General features: G+C 35.6%; 1 protein-coding gene across 1 annotated transcript; it reads left to right on the plus strand.

Annotated features, from left to right (window-relative positions):
* Positions 1-9,553: 9,553 nt before the first annotated feature.
* Positions 9,554-12,416, plus strand: LOC107013951 (probable mannitol dehydrogenase). Its single transcript, XM_015213827.2, has 5 exons — positions 9,554-9,707; positions 9,792-9,905; positions 10,698-11,211; positions 11,766-11,919; positions 12,029-12,416. The coding sequence occupies exons 1-5, from the start codon at positions 9,610-9,612 to the stop codon at positions 12,229-12,231; spliced, it is 1,083 nt and encodes a 360-aa protein (XP_015069313.1). The 5' UTR covers positions 9,554-9,609; the 3' UTR covers positions 12,232-12,416.
* The last annotated feature ends 2,077 nt before the right edge of the window (positions 12,417-14,493 follow it).

Consider the following 14,493-nt stretch of genomic DNA (forward strand, 5'->3'; position numbering starts at 1 on the left):
CCATGATTTAAAAATGGGAAAAAGAATTAATATACCCCCGAATTATTATAAATGGTACGTTAATACTCTCCGTTATACTTTAGGGCTATATACGCCCTTATCATTAATATTTTAGCTTGTGTATACTCTTGAGTTTAACAAAAGGATATGTGGCATCATCGAAACCGTTCAATTAAATTTATATTAATTTTTATCCATAAATTTAAACCCACCCATAATCAGACAACCCGATAATTTTAAAATCCATACGCCCATATCCAAACCATAATCCAAAACACTCAAATGCACTAAAATAATTTCATTGAATATTGCAGCGAATTTCAATTTTTATTTTTCATCAACTTTGTAATCAAATCCATCTCTCTCTAATATTTGCAAATCGAAACTTGTTATTTCAACATACAGGTGATGGATAAATGGTTATTACACAAGAAAGATCGGATAATGAACATAATTATCGGCATATATGAGAAATTACGAATTGGATTCGTTGTCGACGTTTTTTGCTTGTATTCACCGGAAATATAGTTCAAGGTAGATCACATATGTAGTCAGCATGGACTTGGGAGACCTTGCATGCTTTTTCACCTCCGATTCCTCGTGAGCCATCGCCGTCAAAGTAAATGTCTCCAACCCAGATAGTTGGAATGTATGCACCCACCAATCAGTCAAAGACCAGGTTCCTTGACTCAGCAAGAACAGTAACTAAGAGTTGCGTCCACTTGTTTCGATGGGACCAGGTCCTCAGCACAGTTATAATAACGAACAGTAAAATAAGTGCTGAAAGTAAAGATTGAACAAACAACTTTATGTGGAAACCTCTTTGCTAAAGAGAAGAAAACCACGATCTTTCTCAACAGGACTTTTCGAACTGCATTTCACTAATCTTTTCACAAGCAAAAGTAAAACCAGTTTTACACCAAGAGACTAGCCTTTTAATCTCTATGCTAAGTAATACTTCCTATCACCTAGCTGAGCCAGAGTAGATACAATACTACCCACTTTACTAACCCTCACCGATTAATGTAGATTTTTTTAAGTGGATACCACACCGTCCACTAAACACCCACCCTTTGGACGATTTAGATTTTGACTAAGCAACAATAATGTTTCCCACTAAATCACCAAACACTAGATGATTTAGACTTTTAGAAACTGAAACAAGATCTGAATCCTTTGTAGATTAGGATCACATTTACAATGTAAGCACATAGACACAAAGCTCTAAATACAACAAAGACTCTTCTTCACTCTATCAGGTCACTTTGTTGAGTTGAACAATGTTCTTCCTTAAAAATGGACTTCTGTTCAAGCTTGTGAATTTTCAGAGAAAATCAAAGATTAATTTGCCAAGTCTTGAATTTGTATTCTTGGAAAGAGATAATATAATTCGTCACAAATTCATTCAAACCATCACATTGGCTGAAGGCCTGTTGTTAAAAAAGTTGTGCATCTACCGCATTAGAGGTGGCAGCTTTTCTGACAGCTGTCTTTTCACCTTTTCACGTCGCAGTCTTGTGGGGACCAGATCCTTTACAAACTTTTTTGCGAGTTCTTGAAAAGGCTTGCTGGCTGACTTCCTTCTTTGGATGAATGAATTTAATATGGTGTTTTTCATTCTAAAAATATCACAACATAAAGAGTTATTATCCATTGAACAAACACTCTCCTCCATTCTGATTGGTGTAGTACGCTGACTCCTCACAACCCTCTAACGTGACAGCTTTACTGCTGTAACCAATTATGTATCTGGACGAGAGCACTCTGCCAGGAACCAGGTCCCCGCATTTGTGAGGATCATCAAAACACCTATAATTTAACATTCTCCCCATTTTTTATGATAGTACACAAATATACCTCACACTGAGTTTCTCATTCATCTTACTATCAGCAGTTTCAATAACAAGGATTTGGTTCCTTATTAGATCGATAAGTTTGTTAAATCATCAAAGCTTCATATCAAGTTCAAGCTAACATCTCAACTCAGCTTCGAACTAACATTTTTCTCCTTTTTGATGATAACATATTTATTGACTAATTCCCCCTATCAACAAGAATTCTTGGGGTAACTGGAGTTTAATCATCCTCGAAGTTTGTCAAATCATCAAAACATTAATATAACATTTTTCCTTTTTGATGACGACAAACATATTCACCAGTTTCCCCTATAAACAAGAACTTTGGGGTAAATGGAGTTTCATCATCCCAAAGTTTGTCAACTCATCAAAACATCAATATAGCATTTTCCCCTTTTTTGACGATGACAAGCATCTTCCCATATCGACAGGACCAGGTTCTCGTCAGGTAGCTAGCATTTATTCCCCCTATGGACATGACCATATCTCTTCAAGTAGCTACCATTAATTTCCCCTATCGACGTGACCATGTCTTCTTCAAGCAGTTTTAACACCATTGATCTCATACCTTACCTTAACAATTTCCCCCTTTTGACATCATAAAAAAGAGTTAAAGAAGTAAACCAAGTTGACAGAAATGTAGTTCCAGCAAATTCATGGCCACTTGGGCAACACTTAGCATGTGTAAAAAATGCGTAAAGTAATGAGAAGAGACAGTAGACAAAAGACATTCTTCATTTATAAATAAAAGACCAGCCATCAAAGCATTGCAGACATCATTAAAAATGAGAACCAAGACAATGCCGATTGAGATTCAATAAAACAGAGGAATGAAGATTGACACAAGAATTTAGGGAAAGAAAAGACGACTTGGAAGAAGGGATTGAAAGAATACAATTAATAGAGCATATCCCTTTGCATGGTGTTTTCAGAAGCCTCTATTAAAGCTGACTTTCTTTGCCGCCTCACCTTAAAGTTGAACCTTTAGGGCTGCCAGTTTTTTTTCAATTTTAATTTTTTTTGTTTTTTGTGGCACCTTGTCCCTCTGATATTGTTGTTTCCGAATCTAGACTTGTACACAATCCATTTCAGTATTCCAGTTAACAAGAGCAATTGTCATAACTTTCAGCACCAGCCTGAGTTTCTCATAACAGAAAGTTTGGTAACATAAACAATCAAGGCCTCCGTGATGAATAGATCTACAATTGAGGAACCAATATTTTTTGTAATCAGACACCTTCCTCTTTAGAATTGAGTTCTCAAAATATCAACTTTTCCCTTTTTGAACATCATCTTTTCACTTCTTCATTTTTCCTGGAGGACCAGATCCCTCTTCACACTTAAAATATTTTCATCTGAAAATTCTCCAGCAAGAATAAAGGGTAAACAATTTGAAGTGTGTTTGGAGAGAAGAGAAAAGAGAATTTCGAAACACCCTGATATTTGGAAGGTAAATTGATTTTTCTGGGGAAATAGAAAGAAATGTGGAATATAAAGAAATAGAAAGGAAGTATCATTTTGGTACTCAAAAGATGAGACAACAATCAGATTCCTAAATGACAGATATGTGGCAATTGCACTGGTTCTCATGCATAATTCAAACTGCAATGCTATAAGTGCTAACCTTCGAGAAAGGACCAAGTCCCTTTCTGTAGTTTGAATGTGATTGCCTAGATCTTTCCTGACCTCCCTTTTTCTTCAGCCCTTTTTCCATGTGTGTATATTTACAAAAGGTATGAAACTGAACTTGCTAAAATACGCATAACTGAAAATGAAGGATACGTGCTTTCTTTGCATAGTCATTAAAGAGTTGATTGCTTCAGACATGATCTATTCAGGAAGGTTTTAGCATTTTCATCATCATCTTGATTAATTCAGCCAGATTTTTATGATTTTCAAGATGTTTCCTGATCCACAACAGTTGAACCTATCAAGCTGCACTTGCTACATTCTCGCTTGAGTTGATGAAAGATCAACTAAATTTTGCCTTTCATTTTCCCTTGAGTGAACGATCAACCTATAACATAATTCACTCTTGAGGTACTCTTTCCATTAGCTTGATACCCAACACAATCAAGCAACACCATATATTCCAAATCAAAAAGTCTGATGATGGACAGAATAGGACCATGTCCCCTGTCTTCTTCAAATATCTTCGGATTCTACTAGCAGCATTCAAAAGTGATTTCTTTGTACATAAGTTGAGTCTTTGAACCCGGATCATTAGCATCCAACTTCAAGTTAGTGCCCAAGAAAGTATGAATTGTCGAGGCACTCAAAACATGAAACCTTTTCAGCGACATCTTTGAGATTGCTGGATTCATGAAGAGAATGTTCTTCAGTAAGCTCATTATTTAGACCATCTATCTGATTTTGAAGCAGCCCTTTTATTTCAGAGTGTTCTTTCTTTGCAACTTCTATACTCTTCCAGACTCATCAATAAACACATGACCATTTTTAGTATACCTCTGATAAGCCTTGCTGGAGGAAAGTGTACCACAAACATTCTTTCATCAATATTGAGATCAAACTTCTCAATATCATTATTTTGGTCACAACCCATGTAACATTTACCACTTCAGCCTAAAAGTTTCTTGAAAGATTAAAAGTCTGCATATTTTACCTGAACGATAGTCTGATCTGCCTCTCCTTAACATCATGGTCACAACCTTTGTCATCTGCAAATATCATTTTATGCAGACTGGGACCAGGTCCCCTGACACATGTTTGTGCAGCAAAGCAACACTTATGTTCACGTCTCTTGGATCATACCTAAGCATTCTCACCTCGAGCATTGAGGTCAGTGAGACTGTCATAAGGAGCAGTAAAAAATCAATAATATTCATGTTCTTGCATCTCTTTTCTGTCAAGATCATCTCTTGAGAGAGCTAGTTTGTGACAAAATAGTTATCTGATAAGAGCTTAACTTCATTTCATTCATCACAAATCTACACCAATAATGTAGCATTTCTTTCCATTCGCCAAAAGATGTACCTCCACCTTTAAGTGTCTTGAGAGAGAGGAAGTTTTGTAACCTTCTTAGTCATGTGTTTTGAGAATTTTCTATTTATGAACCAACACAGACTGCTTCCTCTCTTCTGCACAAGAATTACTTGTCAGACTTGGGAACCCCCTTCAAACGAAGTTTCCAGTAGCTGTCAAAAGGCTCAATAAGAAACCTTCCTGTCCAAGGGAACACGGTGTTCTTGCTAAAATAATAGCGAGGACCAGGTCCTTGCGCTCCTTTTTCACATTATTGTCGGATCTGACATGTTTAGCACGAGGAATAGGTCCCCATTCTTTCTTTTCTTAATTATTTTCAAATCGGGCAAATTTCACATGCCTTTCTTTAGCTCTTTTTAGAATCTCACACTTTTGTTTCATATGACTATTTCTACCACAGTGTGCACAAAAGATTATCAGCTACATACATGTATTTGCTATGGGGATTATAAGGAGTATCTATTAGTCTGCATCACAGCCCCTTCTTGCCATTGAAACTCTGACCAGATAAGTTAGAGAGAATTTTGGAGGAGTCAGTCCACTTCAAAGATTGATTTAACTCTTCCCTTACCCTGGTCAGATCTCTCCTCAGTTGAGCATTTTTTTCAAGAAAGACAACCAACTTAGACTCAGAGGTTTTAAGTTTTTCTTCCAGTTCCTCTTCAAAAACACTAATCTTTTGCTTCCCACCCTTAGCGGTACCAGGTCCCTCATTGGGTTCTGGACTATCAGTCTCAAGGACACCTATCCTGACACTCGATTCAGATATTTGAGATTTAAGAGCTGAATTCTCATCCCAACACAAAACTTAATTTTTCATTCAACATTAAGTTTTCAGTGGTTCGTTCATCAACAGAGTCAATAACCAGGGCAACAAGTTTCCTCAAAGTTATAACGGGAAGAGTATCTAGATCATCTTTAAGGTCAAAAAGAATTACCTCATTTAGATCCTCTTCATCATCAGATTCTGCCATTAATGAGACAATGGAGTTGAAGACATTTTCATCATCTTCAATGGCCATCATTGAGACATCCTCATGGTTTTCTGAATCTTCATCTGACTCACTTAAGGAATCCCCCCAGACAACAAAAGTTTTTTTCTCAACATTATGCATGGGCCGATCTTTGACGAAATGCCCTGAACTTTCACACTTATGACATCGGTAATTAGCATTTGCAGCTCTGCTTGAGTTTCTTGCCTTTCGAAAACCTCTATGTTTCCTCAAAAATTTTTGAAACCTACTTGGGAGGTATGTCATTTCATCATATTCATCAGAAGTTCTACCTAATGTCACCCTGAGAGCTAGAGAATTGTCTTTCTTCACCTCTTCCTTTGACGCTTCCTTAATTCTGTTTAGTGGAGCAGTCATTCTTCTACAGGAATCTCTCTTGGTGTTAACCTACTAGAGAGTACCTACTCTGATACCACTTGTTGGAATGAATGCACCCACCAATCAGTCAAGGACCAGGTTCCTTGACTCAGCAAGAATAGTAACTAAGAGTTGCGTCCACTTGTTTCGATGGGACCAGGTGCTCAACACAATTATAATAACGAACGGTAAATAAGTGCTAAAAGTAAAGATTGAACAATCAGCTTTACGTGGAAACCTCTTTGCTCAAGGAAAGAAAACCATGACCTGTCTCAACAGGACTTTTCGAACTGCATTTCACTAATCTTCTCACAAGCAATAGTAAAACTAGTTTTACACCAAGAAACTAGCCTGCTAATCTCTATACTAAGTAATACTTCCTATCACTTAACTGAGCCAGAGTAGATACAACACTGCCCACTATACTAACCCACACTGATTAATATAGATTTTACTAAGCGGATACCACACCGCCCACCAAAATCCACCCTTTGAACGATTTAGATTTTGACTAAGCAACAACAATGTTGCCCACTAAATCACCTACTCTAGATGATTTATACTTTTAGAAACCGAAACAAGATCTGAATCCTTTATACATTAGGATCGGATTTACAATGTAAGCACATAGACACAAAGCTCTAAATACAACAAAGACTCTTCTTCACTCTATCAGGTCACTTTGTTGAGTTGAACAATGTTCTTCCTTAAAGATGACCTTCTGTTCAAGCTTGTGAATTTTCAGAGAAAATCAAAGATTAATTTTCCAAATCTTGAATTTGTGTTTGTTAGAAAGTGATAATATAATTCACCACAAATTCGTTGAAACCATCACATTGGCTGAAGGTTTGTGGTTGAAAAATTTGTGCACCTACCGCATCAGAGGTGGCAACTTTTCTGACAACTGTCTTTTCACCTTTTCACGTCGCAGTCTTGCGGGGTCCAGGTCCCTTACAAATTTCTTTGCCAGTTCTTGAAAAGGCTTGCTGGCTGACTTTTTTCTTTGGATGAATGAATTTAATATGGTGTTTGTCATGCTAAAAAAATCAAATATAAAGAGTTATTATCCATTGGACAAACACCCTCCTCCATTCTGATTGGTGTAGTACGCTGATGCCTCACCACCCTCTGACGTGACAGCTTTATAGATGTAACCAATTATGTATCTGGATGAGAGCACTCTGCCAGGGACCAGGTCCTCGCATTTGTGAGGATCATCAAAACACCTATAATATAATATTTTCCCCCTTTTTAATGATAACACACAAATATACCTCACACCGAGTTTATCATTCATCTTACTGTTAGCAGTTCCAATAACAAGGATCTAGTTTCTTATTAAATCGATAAGTTTGTTAAATCATCAAAACTTAATATCAAGTTTGAGTTAACATGTCAACTCGCTTCGAACTAACACAGATCAATCAAATCTCTCCACGACACTATAAAATTGACTTTTCAATTGCCAGTCAAGATTATATGTTTGTCAATGATGGTGGCAGCGTTGACGTCTGGTTCGAGGGCGCACACAATGTGATAGCCAGCCAGAAAGCAATGGTGAAAAAATGATGCAGGAAAGAAAAGTGACGGGAATCTTGTAGCCATGATTTATCCAAATTTGCTTAAGATAATTGAGTCATGGGCGGGTTTTAAATTTATGGATAAAATTAAAATAAAGTTATTCAAATCGTTTAGATGAAGCCACCTGTCCCTCTGTTAATATCAAGGTATACACAACCTAAAATATTAACGGTAAGGGTATACATTGCCCTAATGTATAATGGAGGGTTGCCCTAATGTATAACAGAGGGTATTGACGTATCATTTATAATAATTCGGAGGTATATTTGTCCTTTTATATGAGTTAAAAATTGGAGCCTTGAGTGTTAAAAGTTATAAGCATAGTTGAAAGTGGAGCTCATGCGTTAAAAGTAATATACATGAGTTGAAAGTGAAGTCGTGCGTACATGAATTAAAAGTGTACCTCGAGCATTAAAGTTGCAAGGGTTGAAATTTAATTTTGTTTTTAAGGATAGAATACCAGGATTTTTAAAATATATTTGAAAATTTTCTCCACATGTAGTAGCACGAAAATCTTCATTGTTATCAAATTTGTTGCAAAATGATTTGAAACTACTTTGGACCTGTCTTCAACCTCATTCTATTTGATCATTGAAATATGTGTTCTTACATCACTTGTTGGGTTCTGAAGGTGATTAGAGCGCCATGCGAAAGCTTACAATTGTAAATGATATGGTTGATAAATTAGACGATAAAAATTATACTAAAAACATAGTATTACTATATGAAAACTAATATAAAAGAAAAATATCATAAATTGTTGAGAGAATAAGTCTCTTATTGTGTTTTTTTATATGAGAAGAGGGTTTTCAATTTATAGGATTCCAAACATTTCCTCTAAGTAAGAAATAATCTGGAAGAAAATTATATTTTCCTTTCAGGAAAAATAAAAATTTTTATGGTAATATTTTATCTTTTATTTTAGAAAAAAATAAATTTCAAATAACGTGAGAAAATCAGAATAAAATCCTAACACTAGCATATCAGCGATAGCCACTCAATGTTTTTCATCAGTAAACTTTTGCTTACCAAGTGTAGTAAGCTCAAGATACCCTTTGTTGCCATCCTTAGAAGTTCTCTCTAGGGAATTCGTTTGTGGCACAACAGTTTGACTTGGTGTCACAACAGTCACTTATGTAGTAGCCCTTTTAATTGCCATTTTTCATTGTCAAAATTGACAAACCGATTCAGTAAGCAATAAACAGATTTGCAAACTTATCACAACAATAACGACGAAGTTTTTATATTTTTCAAATATTTATTCAAGTATGAACTTTACTATTCCAACGAAATTTTATATTCTATGAGTTGAAATATTAATTCACACTTAATATTTAATCGATTGATGTAATATTTATATTTTTTTGGATCAAATACAGAGTCTGATTCTTTCGATAAAGCTTTACATTTTTCAATGGAGCACAAAATTAGAAGATTTTTAGTCTTTGAAAAAGCACACACCGTTAAATTTCAAAAGGGGATTGAAAACCACGAAGATTTTAATTTTCAAACAATAATACAAATATTAATAATAAAAATTAATTTCATTTAAGATTGTTATCTAATCTATACTATTACCAAAATATTTAAAACAATAATTTTACATAAAATTCGTAAAAAATAGCAAAGTTTGATTATATGGGAATGCCAATTATTTTGTTAGTAAAAGAGTGGATTTCTTTCCTTAATTAGTAGTGGTGCAAATATGGAAAAAAATTTATAGTGCGGGGGGATTCAGAGAACTCAGAATTGACTTTAAAAAGTACAAGTTCCTCCTCCCCAAACAGAGATTTAGAGAAATGGTGAAAGGAGCAGTGAATGAGCAGCCGCAAAAAGCTTTTGGGTGGGCTGCCAGGGACCCTTCCGGAGTTCTCTCTCCCTTCCATTTCTCCCGCAGGTATCTTCTTCAATTCATTATAGCTTGGCTGCATTCAATTTAATGAGTTTAAACATACATACATGCATGTTGAATTGATGGCAGAGAAAATGGCAATGATGATGTTACAGTGAAGATACATTATTGTGGAGTATGTCACTCAGACTTGCATACTTTGAAGAATGAATGGGGATTCACAAAATACCCCATTCTCCCTGGGTAATTTCATGTTAAAATATAAGCAGTTGTACTTTTACTTCGCTTTCTACGTAGTTAGAGTACATGTATACATACCAAAACTATGTAGGTTAATTCATAAAATTCTCTTTTATCCTCATGAAACATGAAAGACAGTTGCAGTGCGGATCTAAAAGCAGTTGATTAAACATACACAAGGGATAGGTCAACTTAGGTAGGTACCCAATACCATCAAGTGTAGTCAATGTACTGGAGCTGATTGCATCCAGGGGATGCTTATCAATGAAATCATTATCTCATCCTAAAAGTTACACATTAGAGCTCCTTCTCATAAGACTTGACAGACATAGATTTCAGGTGCGGTGAATATTATCATCTCCAATCTTAACTGCAATCTCAAGTTTGAAATCTGTGAATGAAATAGTAGGGAGAATAATGAATCCAGATTAGTTGAGGCCCCAAAGATTTACTGGGCACTGAAAATTGACAAAATGATTTCAGCTAGTGTCACTAAATAGTGTTTGTTAGAAACTTCTCTCTGTTCTTAGTCCTAGTCCTAGTTAGAAGTGCTTCTGCCTGTTCTCTGGTATCCAGATTTGAATTACACATTATCAAATCACCATTAAATGAAATTCAGGAAAAATTGACTAGTTGAACACCAGCATGTTATATTTTGGTTCTTCAATATAATTAATGGTTTACCAGTTTTAGTATCACTCTAAATAGTATGATAGGTAGTCAACAATATCTTGAATCTTTCCAATTTAATGTCAGAAGTACTAGTTACAGCACAAATAATTTATTTGCATGCAGGCATGAAATTGTTGGTATCGTGACAGCAGTTGGCTGTAGTGTCCATAAATTCAAGGTTGGTGACCGAGTTGGAGTTGGGGTGATTGTAGGCTCCTGTCAAACATGTCACATCTGTGAACAGAGCTTGGAGAACTATTGTCCCAAAGCGATATTTACCTACAACTCCACAGATCATGATGGTACAAATACCTATGGCGGTTACTCTGATATCATAGTTGTTCATCAGCGCTTTGTTCTTCAATTTCCTGAAAACCTACCTTCTGATGCTGGGGCACCGTTATTATGTGCTGGAATCACTGTATACAGCCCCATGAAGTACTATGGTATGACCGAACCAGGCAAGCATTTGGGTATTGCTGGATTAGGTGGCCTTGGTCACATTGCTGTGAAGATTGGAAAGGCCTTTGGGTTAAAAGTTACTGTCATCAGCACCTCCCCAAAGAAGGAAGATGAGGCCATCACCAAGCTTGGCGCAGATGCTTTCGTTTTAAGTACTGATCCTGTAAAATTTAAGGTATGTAAGTAGAAAAAGAAATGAAATTAAAAAAGTTTAAGAATCCTAAACAAGTGATGTTCTTCAGAAGATTAAGAAAGCAGTTCAGTAATGTGTTGAATGTTTATATGTCAACATTTAAGTCATCAAGGTTCTATTAAGAAATCTTTAACAGAATTACAACAAAAATTTGGAAATAATGTTCTTGATCAATCGACTAGAATAGATACATTATTGGAGATGATCAAAAGCATATTAGAACAACTATGCATCAATATCAGATAAGTTGAGGTGGACTATATGAATCTTCATGTAGCTCAATCACAAGTTAGTGAGGTCCCGCTATATACTAAGCACTGTTTGTGTACTTAAATTATAATATTAAGCTTAGTTGCTTGTTTTCTGGTTTCCGTTTGCATTGTAAGATAAATTTGCATAATTATTTCAAACTACTAATCTTAGCTACCTCGTCTTTCTAACTCTTGAATTTTTTCAACGAACAATATGCATTTATGTGTGGACTGATTCAAGCAAAGTTGTTTTATGGACATTCTGTTTGGTGGTTGTCTATGAAGGCTGCTGTGAATACCATGGATTACATTATTGACACCATTGCTGCGGTTCATCCATTGGCTCCACTGCTCAGTTTACTGAAGATGGATGGTAAGCTTATCACTATTGGATTGCCTGAAAAGCCACTGGAGCTTCCAATTTTCCCTTTGGTTTTGGGTAAGCCACTGATTTGGAACAACAAAAAGATATTACTTTTAGTTATCAGCCATTGTAAGTGCAAGATTGTATATAATTAATCTTGCAAATTTGGTTATTGAACTAACAGGAAGGAAGCTTGTTGGAGGAAGTGACATTGGAGGCATGAAAGAGACGCAGGAAATGTTGGACTTCTGTGCAAAGCACAACATTACTGCAGATATTGAGCTGATTTCAGTGGATAACATCAATATGGCCATGGAACGACTTGCAAAATCTGATGTCAAGTACCGATTTGTGATTGACATAGCCAACTCTTTATCCCTATCCTGAAATTGTTCGAGGTAGTTGCTGCTGTTTCTTCCTTCATTACCAAAAACTTGATTTTACAAATCGAGCAACATATGATTGAAACTATATATGTAGCAAGTTGATATATGACCGGTCAGGTTGCGGTTGTTATACTATTATTATGACAATATACCTTTGAGCTTCTGTGTGTTCTCATGGTTCATTAAGCTTTGTCTCATTTTGCTAGAGCTATTTTGAATTGATTAATCCTAAAGATATTAGGAATGAAAAGGCGAGTAACATCAAAGATGGTGGGATAATTGACTTTTAGTGACGAACACGATTGCCAGTGTACCCGAAATCTCATGGTGACACACCTAAACTTAACCAGGGTAGGATGTAAGTTTAGTTAGTCGCCACTGAAAATTGACTTTTAGCGATGAACACGATCACCACAATAGCATTTTATGTTTGGTGGCAACTCTTATGGCCACTGAAAATGACTCTGCCACAACTCGACGTGGCGACATAAGTTGCCTCAATACTGTTATACATTTAGTGGCACCTGTTATGGCTGCAACAGAATGAGCTTTATGGGCGACTAAAATCGTCCTAAACTAGTTATATGTTTAGTAGCAACTCGAATTGCCACTAAAACCTATTTTTCCAATAATTACAGATCAAAAATTTGCTTACAAAATAGTAAATGCATCCAGTATTATTTAGTATACATCCAATATTACCAATATTGTTCAATGTCATTGTATATATGATAAAAAGAAAAGATTAAAGGCCTTCAAACTCTTCCTCAACGCCATTTGTGTTCTTGTCCCTGTATATAGACTAAAGCATTAACTTTTACTTCTAGTAAAGCAACATTACTTAACCAATGAGTATGAAACATTATTGAACTTTCAAATAATATGGTGGATATGTCACAGGCAACCATCTACTGACCACTAACTTAAAATAGAACTGTAAGAGAAAAGGAATTAAACGATTTTAAAAATGGTTTTAAGAATTTAAGGATTTTTAAAATTACATTTTACACTCCAATAATCTTAATCATTAATTAGAAAAAGATTTAACTCTGATTAGTCAAACTTGTCATCAATTTAAATTTAAACACTTATTTATCACCCTCCACGAGTCATGTTACTACAAAATTACAATTTAACGCCCCAATAATCTTAATCATTAATTAGAAAAAGATTTAATTTGGATTAGTCAAACTTGTCATCTGCTTAAGTTTCAACACTTATTTATCACCCTACACTCAATTCTCTCGTGTTATTACTTAGACAGATCGAGAGATTCAGAGAAATGGCTAAGAGAGGAGAGGACGAGCGGGCACAAAAAGCCTTTTGGTGGGCTGCCAGGGATCCCTCCGAGATTCTCTCGCTTCCACTTCTTCCAAGGGTACCTTCTTCATTTTAGGTTGATTCACTACTAAAAAAATTGCCAAAAAGCGATGGACGGCGTCACTTTTTTGGTCAAAGCGACGCAGTCATTTTCGTCACTTTTTGGCTCGACACTTTTAAAAAGCGACAGACAACGTCGCTTTTTATTATTATTTTTCATGATTTTTTTAACAAAAGCGACGGGATGTGTTCCTTGTTTTATATTTTCATTTATTTTTTATTTTCAATAAGCGACACAGTCCGTCGCTTCTAATATTTTAGATACCCCAGAAAAGTGACAGACTAAAGGACAATGTCCGTCGTTTTTTTGGAAATTTATATTTTAAAAATTCCAGAAATGCAAAAGATTAAAGGACTAAAAAATTGATTTTGTAAAATACCCAGAAAAGCGACTGACTATAAGTCTATGTACGTCGCTTTTCTAGGTTTATTTTTTAAAAAAAAATACAAAAAGCGACTAATAAAACCACGTTGTCCGTTGTTTATTTTTTGCAATTTTTCGACAGAAACTAGCAGTTTATGTTGTCCACCTGCAAATATATATCAATTCAATTCAATTCATATTCATCAGCCCAATCAAACAATATAATCTAAACATCAACAACATATAAAACATAAAACTAAAATCAATCTTCAAAAATATCTAAATCACAATACAAATGCTTATAAAGTTATTCAAAATTAGTTCAACAAATTTCATAAAAGAGACCAAAACTAGGAAGTGCGATCTACAAAATTATCATCCTCGTCACTATCGTCGTCGGTGTCCTCGGCAGGAGAAGATGTAGTAGGTCAACGAGCGAGGTTCAACACTTGTTCTTTGATTTCATGAACGGTCGCACTCATGATTTGTGGTTCGGCTACACTTCTCCGCTCTGACTAT

Source organism: Solanum pennellii, chromosome 3, assembly GCF_001406875.1.
Source record: "Solanum pennellii chromosome 3, SPENNV200".
Lineage (NCBI taxonomy): Eukaryota > Viridiplantae > Streptophyta > Magnoliopsida > Solanales > Solanaceae > Solanum > Solanum pennellii.

Coding starts and splice junctions, on each gene's coding strand:
- LOC107013951 (XM_015213827.2), top strand. CDS start 9,610: ATGGTGAAAGGAGCAGTGAATGAGCAGCCGCAAAAAGCTTTTGGGTGG. Junction 9,906..10,697: donor AAATACCCCATTCTCCCTGG/GTAATTTCATGT, acceptor ATTTGCATGCAG/GCATGAAATTGTTGGTATCG. Junction 11,920..12,028: donor AATTTTCCCTTTGGTTTTGG/GTAAGCCACTGA, acceptor TTGAACTAACAG/GAAGGAAGCTTGTTGGAGGA.